General features: G+C 33.5%; 1 protein-coding gene and 1 long non-coding RNA gene across 2 annotated transcripts; both read right to left on the bottom strand.

Annotated features, from left to right (window-relative positions):
* Positions 1 to 537: 537 nt before the first annotated feature.
* Positions 538 to 5,370, bottom strand: LOC140041389 (G-protein coupled receptor 54-like). Its single transcript, XM_072087633.1, has 3 exons — positions 5,026 to 5,370; positions 2,220 to 2,355; positions 538 to 1,275 (listed from the first exon to the last, which is right to left on the bottom strand). Exons 1-3 carry the CDS (start codon positions 5,368 to 5,370, stop codon positions 701 to 703), a joined length of 1,056 nt encoding a protein of 351 aa, XP_071943734.1. The 3' UTR covers positions 538 to 700.
* An 11,028-nt stretch (positions 5,371 to 16,398) lies between these two features.
* On the bottom strand, positions 16,399 to 17,640 carry LOC140046410 (uncharacterized). Its single transcript, XR_011844782.1, has 3 exons — positions 17,206 to 17,640; positions 16,737 to 16,902; positions 16,399 to 16,611 (listed from the first exon to the last, which is right to left on the bottom strand). It is a non-coding gene; the product is annotated as an uncharacterized lncRNA (long non-coding RNA).
* Between the last annotated feature and the right edge of the window lie 6,725 nt (positions 17,641 to 24,365).

The following is a 24,365-nucleotide window of genomic DNA, read 5'->3' as shown; positions in this document are numbered from 1 at the left end:
ATTGTCCGACACAAACAGTGTAATGCGATCGCTTAGAGCACGCACATGTTGAAGTTAAAGATACTGTATTGTAGTCTTTAACACCACTCAAGTGCGCTCATTCAAAAGTAGAGCCTACTGCAAACAGCTAGTCATCAGAATGTTATAAAAGGTGCACTTTGTTCATTTTAATAGTTGTCAGGAAAAATATATTATAGAAACGTAATCACGGGATTTTGTGGTTGACATGTCACCCGTAGACAGAGACGTTACACACAATTTTATAAAGTGATATTGTGATAATAATTTTATTAAACACTAGGAAAATATCTCAATTGTGTGAATATAATACGGCCACTATTGGATCGCAATGGTAATGCAAAATAAAATAAGCGAAAATGAAGAATCAGCAAGAATTAGGCCTATGAGCCTGCAAACACTATTCCTTCGTCAGAAAGAAATTGATGATAGTTTAAGATATTATTATTAGTTGCCATTTTTTTAAATATATACATATATATATATATATAATAAAAAGTATTGAAATCGACTTGTCGTTATTCAGTATGGTACCGTACTCAGGTTACGGAAGGACATAATAAATCTCTGCATTCAACGCTTATTCTATTTGGAACGGAAACGTCGCTGTTTTGGTATTCAACCTGCTTCTAAAACGATGTATTTCATTCCGTGAAATGGAAAGGTATTAAGATCTTATAGCTTAAACCGTGTCCTTTTGTACCTGTGTTTCTCTTGTCCGATTGTTGTTTAATAACATACTACTATTCCTCACTCGGTTCACTTTTGTACACATCGGGAATGCTCTTCTAAAACACGCGCGAAAATTCTCGCCCATGAACGCGTATACAAATGGGTTTACGCACGAGTGACTGTACGCCAGTGTTAGAGCAAAAATCCTGAGCTTTGAAATGGCCAAGTTATTGTTGATACTATTACCGAGTCTTTGCCACAGATTTATCACGTGTATCGGTAACCAACAAATAAAGAAAAAGACAACAACCAGCAGTATCATCTTGGTAACTTTCTTTCGTTGTTGTATCGAGTGCAGGCTTAATGTTGTGTCTCGGAGCTGTTCCCGCGTCTTCCACAGTTGACGCAACATGTTGACGTTGCAGACAACGAGGACGGAGAGCGGGATTATGTAGGTACTGAACACAACGTAAATGTAGTGCGCTAACAACCCTTGTTCGTTGAACTCTTCAACACAGTAATGTCTTCCGTTGAAATCCATAACCGTTGAAAATATGGAAATTGGAATCGATAAAAGCGATGAAACTAAATGGAAGAAAATTCATGTAAAAAGTATTAAATAAATAGCAATTTTTATTCCAGAAATATAGAATAACCATCTATGCTTCCTTTTATGAAAATGATATTTTCACACGTCCAATCAAATGACGTCATGATCAGTAAGAGCAATAACATCGTGATAATACAACGATTTTATATTTATCATGACGTAAATTTATTGGAATTTTATAAATATTATTTTTATCAAAGACAGCATAAAAGGTTATTTAACGAAAACTTTCTTTCGAGTTAGGTGTCCAGCCGATTCTCGGTACTGTATCTATATTTCCAAAGTATCATAGGAATATTTGGTAATAGATCACATGTGTATTTAGTGTAGTAACCTAACCCTTAACTTAACCTTACATGATACAGGCTCCACATGTGATAAATTAGATGCTGTATATTATGTGAATGTATAATTTAATCGTCACCATGCTTATTACACCTACCTAGTACTTTTGTATCTAGATGACTGTCGATAGTCAGTCACACTTTACCTAATGACATCTTGATATAACCATCTTATTACGATCATCGCTTGTAGTCAGTGTCATTCCTCTCATACACTAATTCAATATTTTTTTCATTATCAAATTAATCTTGAAACTAATACTGTCTATATCTATCAATAACCTAAATTATTACAAAGTATTAAAAAAACTAGACCGTACGCCACGGTTGAACTATTAACAAACTATGCCGCATTCACAAGTGTCACGAATACTTATTATAGTACTAGTGCACACAAGCAATTAACACTAGCAATTGTGGACAGTGAACATACGATTCCTATAGTCTTTACCCTCAGACTTGTCCTCCCATTAAGACGAGTGTATAGGTTCCAGGACAAAATGGCTAAGAATAAACGGTATTCAAAATTAGCCATGTCTTCGTCCGATATAATTCCATATAAAATATGTACTTACTGATCCAGATTGATATGTTGATAGTGAGTGCCAGGGTAGGCGTCCGATATCGGATGGATTTCAGTGGATACACGATGGCAAAATATCGGTCGATGTTCATTGCCATTAACGTCAGTGACGTCGCGTGGACAGACACCTTAAAAAATAACTACATTTTGATAATATAGATACCCAGCAATATAATAATGAAATAAAGAGTATTAACATCTGCTGCCATGCCTGAAATATTCGTGCGACACGAATCAGCCGGCCAGCTACATAATTGAAAACAGAGCGAGTGGATATTTCACTCGTTATCTATATATAAATTTACGTAAGGGCAAAATTCGGTAAATCTCGGTTTATTTCTAGAATTTCTACTCGATGGTATATAAAGTTGGTTCATACTTTCGGTACTGATTTTACCCATCTGATGTAACCCTGTTTACTAATTAAATTGAGTTAGGTAATTAGTTATTGACGATTAAAACGAATTTAGGTTCAACGATTTGCCCCAAATAGGGGTGTTTTCCGATCGTGGTATACACTGTCTAATGGATGTCCATCTTGAAAAATACCCGCCACAGAAATACGAGGAGGCTTCGCATTTTCCTATCTCCTCCTACGATAATTGTTTTTAATAGCTGAAAACTGGTTGAACAGCTAGAGTACAGCATCATAATGTTGAAGACAGGCCGATTTTCTTTAAAAAATACTATTTTGATAGATTTAATATACGATTATACAAATGTATTGATTTGCGATGAATGGAACATTCCAATCTCTGTTTCACAAGTGTCTATTCCCTCAGGCGTCGTAAAGGCAAGTACAGTACTGTATACTCGAAATTCGATCCATTTTTGTTTTCAATCTGTGCTGCAGAGGTTGGATATAATTTTTTTTTAACGGATAATGAGCTAGCGTTTTCACTCGCCGTATATTATGTACAAATCTTTATTATTGCAGTTAAACCACCCACATCATCACCTTTCCCTCACTGGCATGAGTAGCGTTGTAAAACCAGTAGAGAATAGGCCTACGGTACATCACATGCCCTAAACGCAGAACAACTTTGGTGGGTAGGGTAGGAACCAACTTAAGTATGAATTGGCTCTAAGAAACAGTTGAAAACCATTAGGCCTACTAATTAAGTTGAGTTAGATAATTTAATATTTATTATTTTCCCCGAATAGAGGTGGTTTTCACAAATTGTTTTACATTATATTATAAACATATACACGTCGTAGTGATGTATCGTTACATGTGCTGTACTATTTCAATCGACTAGGACGGTGATAGTTTCAACAAAGTATTACATCGCAATGTTTTACTGTGTTTAGTGGTATATTATTTGTAAAACATGAAAGCAATTAATATTTTGTTACTAAATGGATAAAGAATATATTTTAACATTGTTCCTCTTTGCACCCATCCTCTTCCCCATCCCTCAACCCTAATGTTACATACAAAACACAAATTAAGTTTGTTTAAATTTGACTTAAACAATTGGTCTTATTTTGTGACAAGTTTCTCTTTCGGAAGTAATAGGGTGCTAATTTTAGTTGAGTACATAAATCACAGTGTCTATTTATTCGTTCCTGTACACGACATGTATTATTGTCCTGCGGTACGTACATTTGAAATCGCCAGTTTTTTAACGCTGAAATTATTATGTATTCGAGAACCATCTGTGGGCACGACCTAGATGGTACGCGAGCGAAGCGAGCGTACCATCTAGTAAGAGTAAATTGTTTTAAAAGTGGAATACAAAAGAGTGATCATTTTCACTTTTTTACATCAAGAGAAAGTGACAGGTATGGAAGGCACAAACTAAAATTAAATAAAACATGGCATTCCAAAATTAAACACAATCATGTGTGACGTATTCCATCATTCAATTTTGTGTTAGACGGTTCTATTAATTCGATTGACTGACGTTTCGTCGGTGAGCCTCGCCTAGACGACCTCCTATAAACCACTAAATCATGTCGAGGAAACACGTCCCGGCCGCGATTTTTCTTTTCGTACATAATTTGGGGAACCCCTTATGTGAAAGATAGCCAAACTACTTCCTAATAACTGAACCTAGCCCTCTAAATAATTTCTCTCACTATAAAGTAAAAATAAGTTGCTCGTGGGATTCGAACCCGATACATTGACATGTAAAGTTCATATTCTAATCTATTTGACGCCTCGACAGAAAGCGTTTTCATTTGTATTGTTGTTATTGAATTGTAGTTAGATCAATTCTTACGTCACACCTTAATGATGACTAATGAATAGTAGTCATGTTTATTTTGTGACGTTTCATGAGTGGCCCCCAACTTATGTAGGAAAAGAAATATCGCTCCCCGGCCGCATATAACCCACTAGGACGCGACGAAACGACGTAAGAGCAAAGTATGTCAATTTGACCAATCATAATTATACGAAACTGTCGCTTATCATTGGTCGGTTCGCTTGCGTTGCATTCACGTCCTTGCGTTACGTCCTAGTACGAACCAAGACTAAAGCTTGGTTCTCACTAGAACGTAATGCAAGGACGTAAACGCAACGCAAGCGTTTTAACCAATGACAAGCGAAGTTATAGACAGTTAGCAATCACAAACGAATAAGCCATCGCTTGTGATTGGTCAATTCACTTTCGTTGCGTTACGTCCTTGTGTAGCGGCGCTAGTGGGAACCACGCTTCAGCTTGGACGCAACAACGCAAGTGAGTTTACCGATACAAGTAATTAAATTCAGAAGATCCATCGCCTAGTGATTGGTCAAATTACCATGTTGGTCCAAGTAGGAAAAAAGTTATATGCACAATGAATTAACACACCTGCATGAGATACATAACGATACGACACAGCGCGTTTCCAAAGATCCACACATGTTTTGTATACGTGAAGATAGTGAAGGGAGCACACAACACCAGAAACATAATATCCGTAACTGAGATATTGACAATGTAGCAGTTAGTAACAGTTCTCATTGTACCGAACCTACACACCACGTAAATGATAAGACTGTTACAGCCTAAACCAACCACAATGAACAACGTCCACGTAAACGGTATGGCGATCTGTTCGACGTCTAACATGTTTACTATGTCGTAATAATCGTTCCCGTACGAAATGTCATAGTCGTTGATTCCAGCGGCTGGAAAGGTAGCATTATCGTCCATTCTATAATAACAAAATTAATATGAAATTAAAAACGCACCTACTGACTTTAAAGACAGATTTACAGTACGTAACGCATATTAAGTTTGGAAAATCAAAATAAACGTGTATCGTCTAAATCTGATTGCTTTGCTTGTCTGTGGTTTGTTTAAAAAAAAGAACGATTCATGTAGATTCACTGAGTTTACTTTGATTTTGCCAAATTTAGTCCTTATGTTATTTTAAATATGTGCAGATTTTTTTAAGTAGACGCCGAGTGTGAAAAGGAGAAAATAGTACCTTCAGAACAAGAAACGTAAAAATAATTTGATGAAAAATTAAGCTTTTCTAAAAGCAGATACAACGATATTGTTGTCTCGGATAAATCCCAGTATCATTTTCAATATACATCAAAAGTACGTCTGTGTATAAAACTAAATACTGAAATGTATACACATTAGATACGAAGTGATAACGAGCATTTCATTAGGCTACTAATACCGTTCTTGCTGAAAAACATTGTTTATGAAGTAGATACACGTATTGAAAGCACGTCTATTGTTTTTTTCTTGCATATTAAATATGCCTATTTATGAAACTGCTCATCAACTAAAATGTAAATGTAATCGTCCTCAAGCTTACTTGAGGTCCCTACGTGAACCCACGGCAGTCACAGTGCAGAGGATGACGATCCACTACTCTTTCCGTGCACATAATATTTACACGGGACCAACTACTTTACGTCCGATCTGAATGACAAGGCAACGAGAGTAAAGTATCTTAAGGATGCAATCAATATGGCACAGGCAGGCTCGAACCCATGCCTCATCATATCACTCTCTAAACTTTGTAAAATATAACCAGTAATTCGTTGTTTACAATCTAAATTACTGTTAACTACACAAATACATACGGTAAACTTCTAGCTGTCTAGTGTCACTTTTCATCTACTTTAAGTTTAGTTAATTAATATTCGTAATTTTTTAGTGGGCGGCTTTCTAAAGAGCAAAACGGTTCATTACGTATGCGAAATTTGAAGACGTATCATTACGTCGGGGCAAATTACACCTAAGTTTAAATAGTAATGCTTTATTTAACTATCCTAGAGCAAAGCAAGAACGTAAGCGCAGCATAAATGTTTGGCCAATCACAAGCGATGACACACTTGCGTTGCGTCTCAGGCAGTGGAAACAAAGCTCAAAGCAGAGTAGTTTGCTACGTAGACATTACGGCGTCATTGAAATACTACTGTACGCACGTTCATTTACGTACGCACTGAACCAGAGACGTAAGGCAGAGGCCTGAGGCCCCTGGTTTAGAAACTCTTTCTTCTTCTGGGCACTGCTCATGGTCCCCCGGTCCCATAAGCTCCGGAGCCCCTGGGTTTAGCCAGTGAGCGCTAGTCGTTACGCCCCTGCACTGAAAACACTTTATTTTGCATATCGATGAGATTATCTTTTCGTGGACTTGAGCTCAATTATGTTTGTTTAAACTACGAAATAAAACCATCCGCGTAGTTCAACGTTGATTATCGGATCACTATCGAAAGCTTCAAAATCCGTCATAAATCTTGCACTGATCATGTAATCTACGGAACACGATTAATCGTCTCATAAACGAGCAACCGAGTTTTCTATTGGTTGCAGTAGTCGCCGTTGTCATCATTCTTATCATCCGTATCACCATCAGTCCCAATCATTGTAAAACCAGCGCTGTGTGTGTGTATGTCCCTTAATGCCAATTTACACTTACACATTTAAACGAGCGGTAACGATAATAAAAATATAGAATCTATGTTATTCATTATGATCATTTACACACAACGCGGAGCGGACGAGCGATTTCCGCTCAGGATAGATACATATTCTACGTGGGACAAGCTACGCGGTTTTGTCCGCTTACCGTTACCGCTCGTCTGTTTAAATCAGCCTTTATGCCAGAGATTTGATTTTGGTATCATTCACAATTCTCACATAATCTGTTTGTTTTCCCGAAGTCTATTCTACAACATGTAAAAACTCTACCAAAACTTGCAATAACGAAGTTTGCTGGATTCTAGTATCTGGAAAATTCCGTGAAATGTCGATCTTGCAAGAAGAGAAACGTTTGCATACAACCCTAATCATAAATAAATACATTATCATACTGTTATCCTTAAGGTCCCAAAAAACCAATATTAGGCCTATTAAGCTTGGTTCCCACTAGGACGCAACGCTAAGACGTAACGCAACGCAAGTGATTTGACCAATCTCAAGCGATGAATTATTCGAATAGTCGCGTGTGATTGGTCATCAACTCGCTTGCGTTGGGTCTAGGTCCTTGTGTTGCGTCCTAGTGGGAACCAAGCTTTAATGATTGGAAGTTAGAAATAATAATATTATAAGAATAATTTTAATCTATAGTGCTTGAAATTGATGTACTGTCCATAGAGAATTATATGCAATCAACTGAGGTACCTAATTATAGGATGAGAGAGTCGACATCATTATTCAGTACACCAATATGTTGTGGAATAAATCAGAAAATGATTTAAAGAGACTCGTAGTGACCGGATTCCCAGTAGGCCTACTGTATATCCTAATATTACGATGATATTTTCACAATAGGCATATAGGTCTAAATACCGTATATACAGCATCACTTTTAACAATAACCGACCTTAAATGATGAGTTCAATGTGTATCACATTTTAGTGCATGTATCATGGGTAGGTTTGATACCATGTGAAACATGTACCGCTGTATTACGGAATTGTTCTGACACTGTGGAGAAATCTAGACACAGTACCGAGAACTAGAATATACTTAGTATGTAGAATCCTTGATAGTGATAATTATCGACACAGTAGATGTGATGCAAGGAACCGGATGGGTATATGATTAATCCAATGCCTTAAGTACAAATTCATTTCGATTAAACTTTACAAAGTAGATGTATTGTCCCTTTGACTAATTCCAACAAACATTTTTTTTTTTTTTTTCGAAAAAAAGTGGGTCATTTTGAAGTATCATAATAGTTATTAACTTTCACCAAAAATTAGTCCAAAAAAAAATAATTTAACCGAAATACAGATGTTTTTTTGTTCAAAAAATAACTTTGACTTCCAGTCAAAGTTTTCAATCAAAACATATCCTATAATGCAATGCGCTTGTTTGGCTACTCTGTATGCATAATCATAAAACTTCCTCGCGATCTGTGTGAAAACACCTTCTCAACCGTGATGAGTTGTAAACAATCCTAATTAGCATCATGAATAATGCATACTCATGGTTTGAAATCTTTGTTTACTTTCGCTTGCGACGATTTCTCAGACGAAATGTAATCTAATTAATTTACCTGTTAATTACGTAAACTGTTGTTTTTGGCTCGAATTTTCGACTTAAAGTGAATAACTTTAATATTACTTTGATATGGCCAATTTAAAATTAGAATTTTTTTTTTTTCATTTTTTGTGTTTCAAGGGACAATACATCTTTAAGGCAGGTTTAAATCACACCCAATTTTTCTTCATGTAGCCGGCCTACGGGGTCCCCTGTGTTAACGTGTTTCATGATGAAAATCAGCCAAATCTGCTTTCTTTTTAGCATAGAAGCACGTCAGACTTGGGTTAATGGGGCTTACGACGTTTTACATTTTGTTAATGGGAAAAGGGGGTGTCTTGGGGTGCATCTATCTGATAAGTGGTTAGGATAATAATAATTGAATAATAATATGGACAAACAAGTATTACGCGCCAATTAAAATATTTTCAAATGCTCAGTGTATAAATACATAAACCCGAATAAAGTGATTTTGTAAACAAAAAAGGGCAAACCAAGTTTAAAATGAGTTTCAATTTGAAGATTTTGAAACAAAAATATATAGGCCTATACATTAAAAATATATTATATAAAACTAAACTTTTAATATACACAAATTGTTTCCCACAGAACGCAACGCCAAAGTGAGAATTACTTTTGTTGCGCTTACGTCCTTACGTTGCGTCATAGTGAGAAACCAAGACTATATTCCTTATCCCGGCTTGGAACTCTTTAAACCGTGAAGAAATTACACATAAAAAATATATATATCATTGTTTTCATGGTGTATGCACAAATAAAAATAGTATGCTTGCGATACATCCATCACATCATTCGATGTTTCTGTGAATTGAAATTTATCATTATAGGTCTATTTTACGTCTGTATCCAACGAAGAGCTGTAGGCAACCATGATGTGACGCGCGCGCTCAAAAACTGACAAAAATAATTAAGGTCACTTTAGTACACGCGCGTCTACTTTATGTCTCCCGTTAAGTCACTGAATGTTATGAAATAGCAAATAAGGAGAACCCCTATTATGAGGACACCTTTGGGAACCAACGAAGTGTTCCCTTCAATTCATACAATATTGGTGTCCTCTAAAAAGGGTTAACTGTTATGGACTTGCCCACTTCAAAGGGAACTAGGAGGCCTACAGTAGTATGCACCTGTATACATTATAACAGTAACAATAAATGAATCGCTTACCTGCTGCCCGAGGTGTGTTATTTTAACTTCAGTCTATCGCAAACTAAATCATCTAAGAAATCACCTATTATTTTCTTCAATATTATCACATGTAAATTATAATAGCGCCACCAAGGATTTTGTAAGCAAAGCAATTTCCTCAAAAGTAGTTCATAAGGAGTCATTAACAAGTAGATCACGTGAAGCGGAGAAAATAATTGAATCTGCAACCTAAAAAGTGAGCTCATTTTGAAGCTTATGAAATCAGAGACAGATCATCAACAAATAGATCATCAAATGAGAAAAAGAAACATCTTCCATATCTAAGGTAAACTTCGTTTCGGGAAGATCATAGCGGACAACCCTTCATTCAACGATAAAACTTATTACGTAACAGAAATCAACGGTGAAAAATGTTATGTTAGAAGGTAAAGAAACTCTTTAAAGAAATATCAATGAAACAGCAATATGCATAAACAACCTGGTTTCAACAACAAAAACATTATTATCATTTCAAAAAACCGAATTAGCGTTTCATAGCAATGTTTATACTACATAAGAATACAATCCAGTACAAGTAAAACTGATTATACGGTGTGAACTTGTACACCAAGAAGGAGATACATGCGTACAAACGAACGAATTTTATAAGCATTTGAACGCGCACGTCTGTAAAATTCTTTTACACGCGCGGTAAATTAAATTCATCAGAATGTGAACGCGCGCGTCTTTTAAATGTTGTCCTCGCTAAAATTATGGAGGCATAGTTTACGGGCGCATAGAAATTAAAAACGATTTTTTGAACGCGAGAATGACAGTAGCAACCCTATACCTTTGTTCCATTCATTCTTTCCCAACATGCCAGAAAATGATGTTGTATGCTTATTCTTAAGTCTCTGTGTAGTATCAAAATAATTGTCTCAGCCAATATGCCGTGTTTGTGGTTTATGATAAAACAGTCTCGGAAAAAAATAACCGATGTTGTTATAATACCGATGACGCAATTTGCTTGATTTGAATAAAATATGAGCGATGTTTTTAGGCACCGATTTATTAAAGGGAGCTTCGAGTTTAGTTTCTATATAATTTATTACGAAATATAAATATTTTCAACAAAAAAAACAACTGAGCTTGAAATTAATGTTGCAAAGAGGTTATATTTTTATAATAACAATAGCAATTTTAAACACGAAGATTTAAGATGAACATTTATTCTGGACAAAAAACAATTATATTCTCAGTCTCAGCATCACATCCACGTCGGTGTAATAAACAAACTTGTATAGTACCGGTATAGATACATTAGAACATAACATAGTAGGACTAAAGCTCTGTCTTTATGTGACAACAAAATGTGATGATGTGACCATATATGGACATGATGATGTCATATCACTACCATATTTGGGCATATCTCTGCCATATTTGGGCACATCACACTATTTTTGTCAAACGAGTTTGATAGTGTACCTTTAATCATGATGGTTTGTATGTAATAATCCATGGTTTATTCATTAATTTGTTCTTTTCTCTACGTGTTGCTTTAAGGCTAAAATGGACTCGCCGACTTTTCAATCTTGCAGACGTTCTAAATAAAAACATCTATTTATTATTTAAGCCTTTCCTTGCTCGATGCTTAAATTCAAAGTAAAAATAAAGACATTATCCGCGACTAAAACCATCTTTAATTCTTTGTTTACGCAAAACAGACAAAATCACTTCATCCAGCTCGGCATTCATTAAACCAGGTTTACAATTTGGCGATTGTTATTATGTTTCTCTTGGTAGTTGGTCTTGTAATAGTCGTACATGACTTTAATAATGGTTTATTGAATGAGAATACAAGTTACTTTTCTCCACTTGTTTACCTCAAAGGGCTAATCTAATCACGATCTGCTAGAATTTATGTAGTCGCAAATTTATTTTTCGGCACGTAGCTCTGACATAAAATAAAACATTGATTTTATGTAGAAGTTCATTTAATCAGAGTTCATTACAATTGAAATTTATTCCCTTATAATTGACTAGAGGATTAATTTGTGTAACATATACAGGCATATTGCAGGCTTATGCTTTAAAATCATTATTCATTTCATTTTTTCCATTCATTTCATTTATTTCCAATATCGTCATTGCAGCCAAAGCTAAATTACAAGGATATTTACATATTCTAAATATTATTATTGATATTATTCATTTAGAAGCGAGATAAGGTATATGGGACTGCACTTTTTCTATATCTTTCAACGTGAAACCATACTACAGTAGAACGCCCACCATTTCAACACCCCTAATAACACACTTTCTCGTGCAATAAATAAATGGCAATATGTTAACATTTTAGCCAAATCCTATTTAAAGGGCACTCCTATTAAGGGGACAATTTCTCGTGAAATATGAAAGGTAAATTTTTAACATTTTAGCCAAATCCTATTTAAAGGACACTCCTATTAAGGGGACAATTTCTCGTGAAATATGAAAGGTAAATTTTTAACATTTTAGCCAAATCCTATTTAAAGGACACTCCTATTAAGGGGACACTTCGCTGTGGCCCAAAGGTGTTACTATATGTAGATTGGTAAACCATATACAACCAATGTAATCATGCCGGAATTCAATATTATTTGGAACAAACAGATATTACAGTACCGTAATACTATAAAATAAGTGTACAAAGTACAAACAAACAAAAAACAATTACCTTTGTTAAAATATAAAATATTAATGCAACAAACACATTTATCATTCGCGAAAATAATCATATTTTATAATATAAAATACCTACGAAAAACATACATTTAACATTCGCGAAAATAATGCCTTTTCGATATAAAATGCCCAGACATATATTGTAATATTTCATAATAAAGACACATGGAAAACATACATTTAACAACCTGTTTATATTCAAAATCATAAAATTACAACATTTTCTTCCGGTAGATTTTTAATATCTTATTCCAAGCAAAATTCGATTACCATGCGAACATAAAATATGCACAGATAACGATATTGGTAAAAACCATTAACTCACTCTTATTTATTTAGATTTTTAATTATGCACAATTATAATTAGCATAATCAGCAAAATTATAATTAGCATAATCAGCAAAATTATAATTAGCAAATAATATTTTTAATCGACAAAAAAAATACCTTAAGGATCAAATTGTCTTAATTTTCTAATTAATTTCAATGCAAAAACAACAATTAAGGCAAAAATAAATACAGTATAATTATTAGCTGTTTATACTTTAGATTTATATTATGCAAAAGTATAATTGTATTATTAGCATAATCATCAAAATTTGAATAAGCAAAGAAAAACACGATTTTACACCGAAAAGAAACACAATACAAAATCAGTAAGCACCGAATTGTCATGTCTTTGTTTTTTTTCATTTTGATTTCTGTTACAAATATTTGATTTATGTACAATTAACCCGATATTATATTTCAAATTCATGCCTGTACCTGAGCTTTAAAAGAATTTAGAATTTAAAGAAACCAGTCATTAAATTTAGACAATTCATAATTAAAAGTATTAAATAAAATGTCAACAAGAAGATAAATAAAATAGTAGTATCGTCGGCGAAGGATATCACTTAAACTTCTCACTGACATTAGTCAGGTCATTAACGTAAAAATAAAATTGGGGTGAGGAGACACCCACAAGTGATATCCTCGGTCGATGATTTAAATGATTGGATAGAGACAAATTGTTTCTGCCATCCAACTAACTCAAGAAGCAAATGCTTAAAGGAGTGCCTTTAATACCATAATTTTCGCATGTTCTTATTTAAAATAGAATGGTTAATTACATCAAACAAATTTCTCAATCAAATAATTATTTGATATATACACCAATATATATGAGCTTTCACGCTAATATTGCTCTATGTTCAATAAAAGTATTATTAAGAAGACAGCATGAGCAGTTGAGTGACCTTTGCAAATCATATTGATGATATTAATTCAGAATATTTAACTTAGCTATCAAATAATCATAAAGTTGGGAATGCATAATTTAGTAAAGGAAAGAAATTTGTCTATAATTTTTAAAGGATTTGGTATATCTTTTGCCATTTTTAAATAAGCAAACACCATTCATTCAAATTTTCCAGAAGGGACTACGTAATAGGTAAAGAGTTTCTGGGAACAACTTCACCAAGAGTGGGTCGACATATTATTTGAATCTTCAATCGGGCCGGCATTAATGAGAGCAAGAAATAATACCGGCCCAAGTACCACATTTAGTAAGAGAACTGGATGCCGGCAAAAATGGTTTTCATAATACTGATAAAGCTGCAGATGTAATGATAGGAATAGAGACCTCACCCGAGCTCAATTAGAGTAATATTTTTAGTAATATAATAATCAACACAATCGAACGGCATCATAAAATTAATAGCACTTAGATAATAACATAATTATCTTTATCCACATCCTAAATAACAATGTAGGGATCATTATACTTCATTTATGTATACAGTAATTATACATTTAAATTAAAGAAAAGGCAAACATTCAGACAGAACTTGAAAGAACTCTACTAAAACCAGTAAGTAATAATAATGATAATATTTGAAATTAAATTTTTTTTTATTTTATATAATATAAATTTTTAAAATACCTCGTAACATTCGTAATGATCTTCTTATTGTATGATACTTTGAACCCTAAGTTTACCTAAATGTAAATTGGATTAAATGCTATTTAACACTTTAATTACTTGAATACTGCCATATAGCCAATAACTGCTCGATGTAGAAAACCCTCGTGAGGTAATTTCCCGATTGATCGTAATCAAAACGGTACTGGGTTTGGTCTACTAGCGTTCCTGCTCCCAACCAGTACATCCATTCATAGAAGCCTTAATGAAGTAAGCCTACCTGGTGGTGGCCATAGAACGGTCCCGAGATAACGACTATACTTCGGCTTTAGTCGATAGAAGATTGAATAAATTGTTAGAGATAGAGTATACGATGTTATGATTATGTGTAGATATGTGATTTGTTCTTTTTATTCAAATGATGTTATGTATTTAATAAATGTGTTATATCAATTAATTAAATTATCGTAGATTGCGTATTATGCGATAAATATTATTTAATAAATTTTTGATATATTATTATTATTATTATATTAATAAAAAGATATTTGTTAGTATAAATTTAAAAATATAGATATAAAGGCCGGTGCACACCGAACGCGAAGCAGCGAAGCGTCATGCGTCACGCGTCATTTGACGGATCGCTTTGGAAGTTGAATTGTCATGCGTCTATTAGTTTTTCTTGTCGGTTCCCACTAAACGCGTCACGATGTGCTGATTCGGCGCGATTGCTAGGGTGTTCCAGGTTGGATCTGCATACAATGAATATTGTAAGTGAAACCAGGGAAGAGTTAAATTAAAATGTAATTTAACTCTTCCCTGGTTAAACCAATCACAGTGTTTGGTTTTGGTGGGAAAATGTTATCCTTTTCCAAAGCCTGAAATGTGCATGATTGTGTGTATATTAACAAGCAGTCAAACATCGTATCACAAGGACAGAAGAAGATGTATCCAATATCAATACAGTTACAAGAATTAAAGCGTTTATTGTTGATTACACGTACATGTGATCTGCTGAGTATATTTATTAGTGGTGTTACAAATATCTTTTGCAGCGTCAGCCTACCAATCAACAGAGGTGCAATTATAATTACAGTCACATTGCAACAACATTTTATAACCATATAAAACATTTCATATAAACACGAACTGGGATCTCCATGGGTTGACCTACTATAGCATAGGTGTTAGCACCTGTTTGGTCTTTCTGTGCCTCCTTTTATAATTGTTTTGTCTTCTTATGTTTATGGCAGAAATTGAATAAATAAATAAATAAAATAAACTATAGTATAGGCCTATATATTAATGTAAAGTTTTCACATTCATTTTCTAATTATTATTAAATATTATATTATTCATGACAAAACATACAGTTTTTTTCTCATTTGATTAAATGTAATAAATATCCCAAACTCATATTTACACTTTATATTATCTTATGACTTTTTTTTCACATAAATACACTTATTTAAATAGTGAATCATTGTTTTTAAAGGTATCATTAAATAATTAATCATTACACTGTATATTATCTTATGACTTTTTCACATAAATACACTTATTGAAATAGTGAATCATTGTTTTTAAAGGTATCATTAAATATCAACCAGATTTTCTTTTTTACTACTCCTGAATACTTTCGCAAAATAATATCAAAATAATAAATTTAAAAGGTATCATCCCAAAAAAAAAAATGAAAATTGAAGAAATATTATTATTGTTAAAAGTGAATAACTAACCCTAAAGTGTTACTGTATACTGTATTACACACACAACGAAAATGTTTTAAATTATATTTTCAGGAAGACAATATATCTTGTCCAAAAAATGACACTAAACTTAAAGATGTATTGTCCCATAGAATCATGAAAAATGAAGATGATTAAAATCAAATTTGAATAGGCCATTTTGTAGTTTTAACAAAGTTAATCACTTACATAGAAAAAAACTCAACAAAACTTATGTTTTCACTTATAAAATGAAAAAAATTCCATTAGCTGGCAGCCAATTTGACTATTTTTTTAGTATTGGAGTATAACAAAACATATACATATATTTCCATGTGTTCTCTATTGCTAAAAAAAGACATTCAGTTCAGCTTTCCTTCTATAACCACTTAATAAATACTAGTTACAGTCCAACTCCTCCTTAATCTCTTCCATTTTCTATTTTAAAAAAATGAAACAAGTATTAAAAAATTGCTATAGTAAGGCATATTGCTCAAATCATTTTTTTCTGGCCAATGTATGTCACCAACTGACATACCCATTTGAAAAAAGTCTATACAAACCTGTATCAGCCTCATAATTGCCAGTCCACGTTTTTGAGGAGCAATTGCTCTTAATTCCATGGCAATAATATACTGGCCGCTTAAACTACTAGCTTGGTCATTGGTGGAGTTTGTAACGCTGGTAATAGCCTGAAGGATCCCATTTATCAATGTTCATCTAATTGACCTAAAAAAAAAAAACAACAGTATTTATGTATTAATATTACTACTACTAGGCCTATCCTAGCCTTTACAACACTAAATCAACTAAATATTAGGCCTATAAATATTAATTAATAATAATAAGTAGGCTAGTCCTAGCTCATAGTAGACTAGTAGGGATTAGTAAGTATTATGTAGGCCTATAAGTACTACTTGGCATGGCCTAGCCTACTAGGGTATATGTAGCCTAGGCTAGGTAGGCCTAGCTAGGCCCTAGTATTGCCTAAACTTAGGTAGGCCTAGGCTAGAAATAGGCTTGCCAACTCACTTTACAAATTGATCTCTGACGCGTTTTAGGCCTAGTTTTTCTGGCATTCTTCTACACAGATGTTTGTCTGAAATTATTGTCTTCATGCATTAATCCTTATGTTTCTGTCTGTGTATGACTTACTTCCCTTATCGTAAAGACAAGAAGGGTAAGTATTTCCATAAAGACCTCGCTCGTCAGCCACCATTTTTTTGCCGTCGGTGTCGTCGATGAGAGATATTCCTGACTTCTGATTGGTTGACGAACGCAAACCGCGCTCGCGACGCCTCAAAAAGTTGACCAAGGTTCAACTTTTGAAAATTCGCGTGCGAAGCCTTCGCTGCTGTCGTTTTCAACGCGTTGAAGTTGAAATTCGACTATCGTACACTGTTCGCTTGTATGTTCACACTGGAAGCGTCCGTCGCCTGCCGCGTGCGTCACTTTTTAACGCGAAATTCGCGGCTTCGCGTTTGGTGTGCACCGGCCTTAAGGAAGAAAAGCAAAGAGATTATGGAGCGGCTGTACCAGAATATACAACACTAAGTATTGTAAAGTTAATATATTAAAAATTTAGCCGATCTTGTCAAAGGTCAAGCGCCTTCAGCCTGCCAATGGAACTGCAGGTTAGTATATTCAATCTATATTTACATTTAAAAACACATTAAGTATACAAAGAATTAACCTTTTTTAAGGCCTCATAGTCCCTTAGTACTTTTTTTAAGGCCTTATACACACTTAGTACTTTGCAGTAAAAATAATCTATGGACACATATAGGGTTTATATTGCAATTATCACATTTAAAAGATAATAAAAATAATGTTAGAATTATGACTGATTAAACACAGCTAAATGATAAGGAAATTGACTGCTGGGAAAGAACTTGAGACATGTACTGTACCTAAGCAGCGGTGGCGTCAGGGTCTAAAGTCAGGGCTAAAGTCACAAGACACAGCAGCGTTCTAGCATAATTTGAGGCTGTCTTTCCATCAAATTTAGCTTAAAGAAATTAGACAAACATTAAAAGAAAAGCTTCTAAAAACATCTGAAAAGTAGAACAAAACAATTCTAATAATGATATTGACGTGAACCTCATGAAAAAATAATTCTATGCCTTTGTGAAATAGCCCCATAATTTCACTAGTTATGTCATAATTAGACCACAATATTTAAAAGTTTAAACAACAAATAATAATCATTTGATACTTTTTGATTATCAATTGATGTCGCGTCTCAAATATAATGTAAAGCCCAAAGGTGATCACCTTGAATGCAAAGTACTCTGTAAACTGTCTATGAAGTACATTTTTGGTATGGACCTCCCACTTCGCAATTCCTTCTTACAGGCCTGAAACGAATCTAACTATATTTAAATGTGCAAATGCACACACAGTACAACAATAGATCATGTTAAAATTATTAAACTGCATTTACTGCAGTTACTACATTTACTGATTTTAGTTTGTTTTAATGTAGTAGGCAATTATGAGGCAGTCAATGCAACAGTATGTGTATGATTAATGTAGTAGGCATTTATGAGGCAGTCAATGCAACAGTATGTGTATGATTAATGTAGAAGACATTTATGATGCAGTCAATGCAACAGTATGTGTATGATTAATGTAGTAGGCATTTATGAGGCAGTCAATGCAACAGTATGTGTATGATTAATGTAGTAGGCATTTATGAGGTAGTCAATGCAACAGTATGTGTATGATTAATGTAGTAGGCATTTATGAGGCAGTCAATGCAACAGTATGTGTATGATTAATATCCAAACAAGCATTCTAAATAATTGCACAAACAGGTTCGTAGAGTGAACAAAATATAATTACTACCAGTAACTACAGAATTGAGGCATGGCATCACAAAATCGGCGTAGTGTAAACAAATTTTAAGATATTTATAGGCTATATTTGTAAACTATGTTTAATAAGCTTTAAAATGAGGCGTTGTTTATTAAAATTGGTTTATTAAATCACTTCATGTATATTTATCCATAAAAAAGAAATCAATAATACAACGGCAGCCAAAAGGCTGAAAAGTAAGATTTTGCAATAATTGATAAAAATAATACAGTATATAAATTTGTATAAATAGTAAAAAAAAAAAAAAAACTAATGAAAACATACGAGTCACTATTTATAGCTTAGGAAATCTTCATTTTGAGAAAATCAACAATAAAGTAGCGACAACGATTAGCTCGGCCTGGCCTAGCCCACCGATCAACGCGGCAAAACTTTTTGTCAAAACTCACTATTTATTATCTCTTCAATAACGGCTAACTAGTCGAAAATATATCACTGTGTGGTACATTATATTATATTTTTTGTTATTTAAAAAATACATATGGATAAAAATAACGATTAAATTCCTTACTAAATGTTGCAACGTTCAACGCATTCATAACCTGTTCTAATTCAATAGGATTTATAGTCAGTGGTCCCTAAACAAGGAGCCAATGATATTCAAAATCCGGCTCTATGGCTTTGTATATTCATGCCAAATTCCAGCTCAATACTACAACGAATAAGGGAGGAGTAGTACTTTATTAATCGCACTTTTTACTTATCATATAACTTTGGCTTTTTTCAATATTAAAATGCATTGCTTTTAAAGTATAATAACTCTGACAAAAAATAAATAAAATAAAGAATATATGATATATAAGAATAGTTTATAAATTTGTGTTTTATTTTCCCTTTTATATCAAATATCTTTTATTTTATTTGTAATAGAAAGAAAAACAAATATTTAAAAATGAATTTTAATTTAAAGATGTATGAAGTTTGTTTAGGTGATCCTTTGACATCACGCCACAATGGTCAACAATTTTCAACGTCTGATAGAGACAATGATAAGAGAAGCGGTAGCGGGATCGGTACTAACTGTGCTGAGTATAACAAAGGTGTTTGGTGGTACAATAGTTGTCATCATTCAAACCTGAATGGGCTTTACCTTACACCAGGTACAGAGGGTTTGACAGGCACCAGCTGGTGGAATTTCCATAGTAGGTACTACAGTCTCAAGAAGACAGTGATGATGGTTAAAAGAGCCCCATAAAAGAATGTTCATGATTCAGACCTGAATGGGCTTTATCTTACACCAGGTACAGCTCTATGGCATCAACTGGGATCGCTATTTTGATCTTTTAAGACAACAGTGATGATGGTTAAAAGAGCCCCATAAGAGAATGTTCATGATTCAGACCTGAATGGGCTTTATCTTACACCAGGTACAGCTCAATGGCATCAACTGGGATCGCTATTTTGATCTTTTAAGACAACAGTGATGATGGTTAAAAGAGCCCCATAAAAGAATGTTCATGATTCAGACCTGAATGGGCTTTGTCTGACACCAGGTACAGCTCATTACAATGGCATCAACTGGGATCGCTATTTTGATCTTTTAAGACAACAGTGATGATGGTTATAAGACCACCATAACAAATCAGAATCTGTAATTATTTAATAATTTAGATTCTTCTTTGTTTCTTTTAAATTATCATTTTGCTTTATCATTGAATAATTATTTTATTATGAATCCAAATGTTATAACATATTAATCAAATATATTGCCATATCAACTGTTATTTGTTTAAAATTTATTAAACGGAATTTTTCATTTTGTATTTTAAATTATATAATATTAGTAACAATTAATGTTTTATTATTAATCATTTTTAAATATTATACCAAATAATCATAAGTCATTCTGTAAAAACAATATTAATTGTATTATTTAAAACTATGCTAATACAATAGTAACATTATTATTATTGTTTTTAATTAATAAAATCAAATTGATATCTAATCTTAAATCAGTATTTCCTATATTTTAATTAATAATAATTAGTAATTTTTAATCTAATTTAGGAGTATTTTCAATGGATATTTGCTGAAGTTTTTAAATTGAATCTAGTTTTGAAATGATTAAAAATTAAATAAAAACTTACAATGAATGTATATTATATATATATATTCAATTGGTTTTGATCAAGGAAATTAGTGACATAAAGAAACACAAGATGAATGCCAATGTATTTTCCAAGGTAAAGTGAAAGTATTAAACTTTAAAGAGCAAATAAACAACTACAAAATTCAACTTTGAATGTATTAGCGTCAAAAATCACTTTCAGAAAAAAACAAAACTTTGATCAATTCTTTTTGTATGAATTTAACTTATTAATCTGCTTGATACTTTGATGTTTGTATGTTAGTTATACACATTTTTGTTACACTGCACACATATGGGGTATCAAAATGACCGTAATGGTACCGGAAGGTTGTAAACTGTATTTGAGCATCATCCGCCATCTGGAATACAAGTTATGGGTCAAAATTCCCAACCTTTTTTCCACTTTTTGTGTTTTTCTGTTCATTATACAAATTTCTGCACGTAACCATACATATGGGTATCAAAATGACTGCAATTGTACTGTGAAGGTTTTAAACTACATTAAACAAATTCACAAAGTCAGGAGGGTAGGGGGGAGTTGCGGTAAAGGGAATAGTGGGGATTTTTGCTTGGGCTAATGGTAGTAGGCTCTCAATTTGAATTGAATTTTAAGTTTGGGGTGGGTCATAGGCCTATCAACATGGCTGAAACTCTACTGGAAATGTTTTAAACTATATTTTTAAAAAACTGTCACTGAGGTGTTATGGGTTGGAAGTGATGTATGTCTAAATATAATTTATACTAGAAACGTCTCAAACCTTAAAGTTATTCACTTTAGGTCAAAAATTTGAGCCAAAAACAACAAGTTTACGTAATTAACAGGTAAATTAATTTGATTACATTTCATCTGGAAAATTATAGCAAGAAAATAAACAAAGATTTTAAACCACGAGTATGCTGCTAATTAGGATTGTTTACAACTCGTCACGGTTGAGAATGTGTTTCGCACAGATCGCGAGGAAGTTTTATGATTATGCATACAGAGTAGCCAAAAAAGCGTGTTGCATTATGAGATATGTTTTGATCGAAAACTTTGACTGGAAGTCAAAGTTACTTTTTTAACAAAAAAACGTCTGTATTTTAGTTAAATTTAGTAAAATTTTGGGTGAAAGTTTATAACTATTATGATACTTCAAAAGTTTTTTTGAATTAATCAAAGGGACAATACAGTACATCTTTAATATTTGAATATTGAATTACTTATTTAAGTGCTGCCATCTAATATATGGAAATGGAGATATTAATTTATGATTTGGCTTCCAATTATGAGAACCCCTAATAAAACACAAATTTATGATGGACAAATCATCGACCCACAATCGATCCACGAAAAGCCCTTGTTCTGGATTTTCATTTCCATTTCTAGATTACAATTTGTCAAAACACAATCACAGTGTGATATTCTTTCTGAATCTCATTTTGTACATGCTCTGAAACATGTAGACAACTATTGAAATTGTGTAATTACTACAGAATTTTTGTATCCAAACTACTGAAATCAATTAGGCCTATAGCAAGTTGAGAACTCTGAACTCATAAGATTTGACCAGCTGGTTAGGACACAATGGAAGACACAATCAAAACACAATCACAGTGTGATAGTCTTTCTGAATCTCATTTTGTACATGCTCTGAAACATGTAGACAACTATTGAAATTGTGTAATTACTACAGAATTTTTTTATCCAAACTACTGAAATCAATTAGGCCTATAGCAAGTTGAGAACTCTGAACTCATAAGATTTGACCAGCTGGTTAGGACACAATGGAAGACACCCACAATGAACAGCTTCAGGCCTAAAAGAACAAAATTAAATTTAACTTCTTTATTTAATAATTTTACCAGTAAACTCACTAGGTAGGGTACATTAAACTTTGTCTTATAACAGTCAAATTTAACGCTTTAATTGTTTTATTATTACATCAGATTTGATTATTGGTCACTTTTTTTTTAAAGATATTCAAAAATATACTATTAGTTCAATACAGGGGCAATGAAATGATTTTTGGAGTGGGTTTTAGGTTTTAAGTGAAATTGAGGGTGAGGGATGGTTCCAAGTTCTGGAAAGGTTGGATATGTAATCTCGAGCAAAAGGGCTGTTTAAGATGTTTTGTTAGTTGATCATCATATTATAATAGCACTAAGCCAAAGTTTGTTCCGGTATCTCCTCCTCAACTGCAAGTCCGATAATAGCGCTGTTCGAGCTGGGGCACCTTTTATTTCTAAAAAAATGTGTTTTTAGACCAATTTCTTTGCAAATACCGAATGCTGTGTTTACTGATTCTCAAACAATTTTCCTACGTCACAATCAGGTCACTTAGAGGTCAAGACAGCAGGTGGTCAGCAGCATGTGCCCTCACATGCACCATTTCAAAAATGATTATCTAACGGGTGGTAAGTACAGTATTCTTGCTCATGTTTCTACCTTATGCCCGTCGCTCCTGCAAAGCATAAACTTGAGCCACCATTTTGATGTTAACATTTAATGTTATTTATTTGGATATTTAATTATTTATTTTATGTAATTTATTTTCAATCATTATTTACTTCTTTATAATTACACCACCAGAAAACAGACATTGTTAAGATTACCGTAAACATTCTTTTCACCACAAATCAAAATATTACAAAAATTGAACAACAGAAGACTACAAGAATATTTAACTAAGTCGTTGTTCTCCAGTCGGAACTGTTACTAAGATGCTTTTGAAGCTTTACAAAAGAAGACAATTCCCCAGACGACAATGAAATGCATAAATGTACAAAAATATGATAGAAAATAAGTGACTAGGGGACATTAAAAAATATTAAACAGTAACACAATAAACGTCTATAATTTTAAATATTAAATACACAAACAAAACAAGAATGAAGAAACAGTAAAAGGTAAAGGTAAAGGTTTGTCCTCAAGCTTAACTGGAAACTGAGGAAATTCGGATTAGGCCCTCCACGGACCCACGGCAGCCAGCAGTGCAGCGCCTACCGAAGGATGAGGCAATGAGAGTAAAGCATCTTGCCTAAGGATGCAATTAGTATGGTACAGATAACCTCAAACCTATGCCTATCACATGCTAGTCCGATATTACCATTACACCATCACTCTCCAGTATATACAGCACCCGCAGCAATTTCTAGACGGTCTCCCATCCAGAACGCAACCGGGCCCAATGTTGCTTAACTTCGAACCGGTGTCTCAACGCAGCAGTATGCCCGTACTCAGTAAACA

The sequence above is a fragment of the Antedon mediterranea genome, chromosome 1 (assembly GCF_964355755.1).
Source record: "Antedon mediterranea chromosome 1, ecAntMedi1.1, whole genome shotgun sequence".
In the NCBI taxonomy this organism is placed as follows: Eukaryota; Metazoa; Echinodermata; class Crinoidea; order Comatulida; family Antedonidae; genus Antedon; species Antedon mediterranea.
Note: the sequence above shows the minus strand (reverse complement) of the source record. Positions and strands in the feature narration are given on the sequence as shown.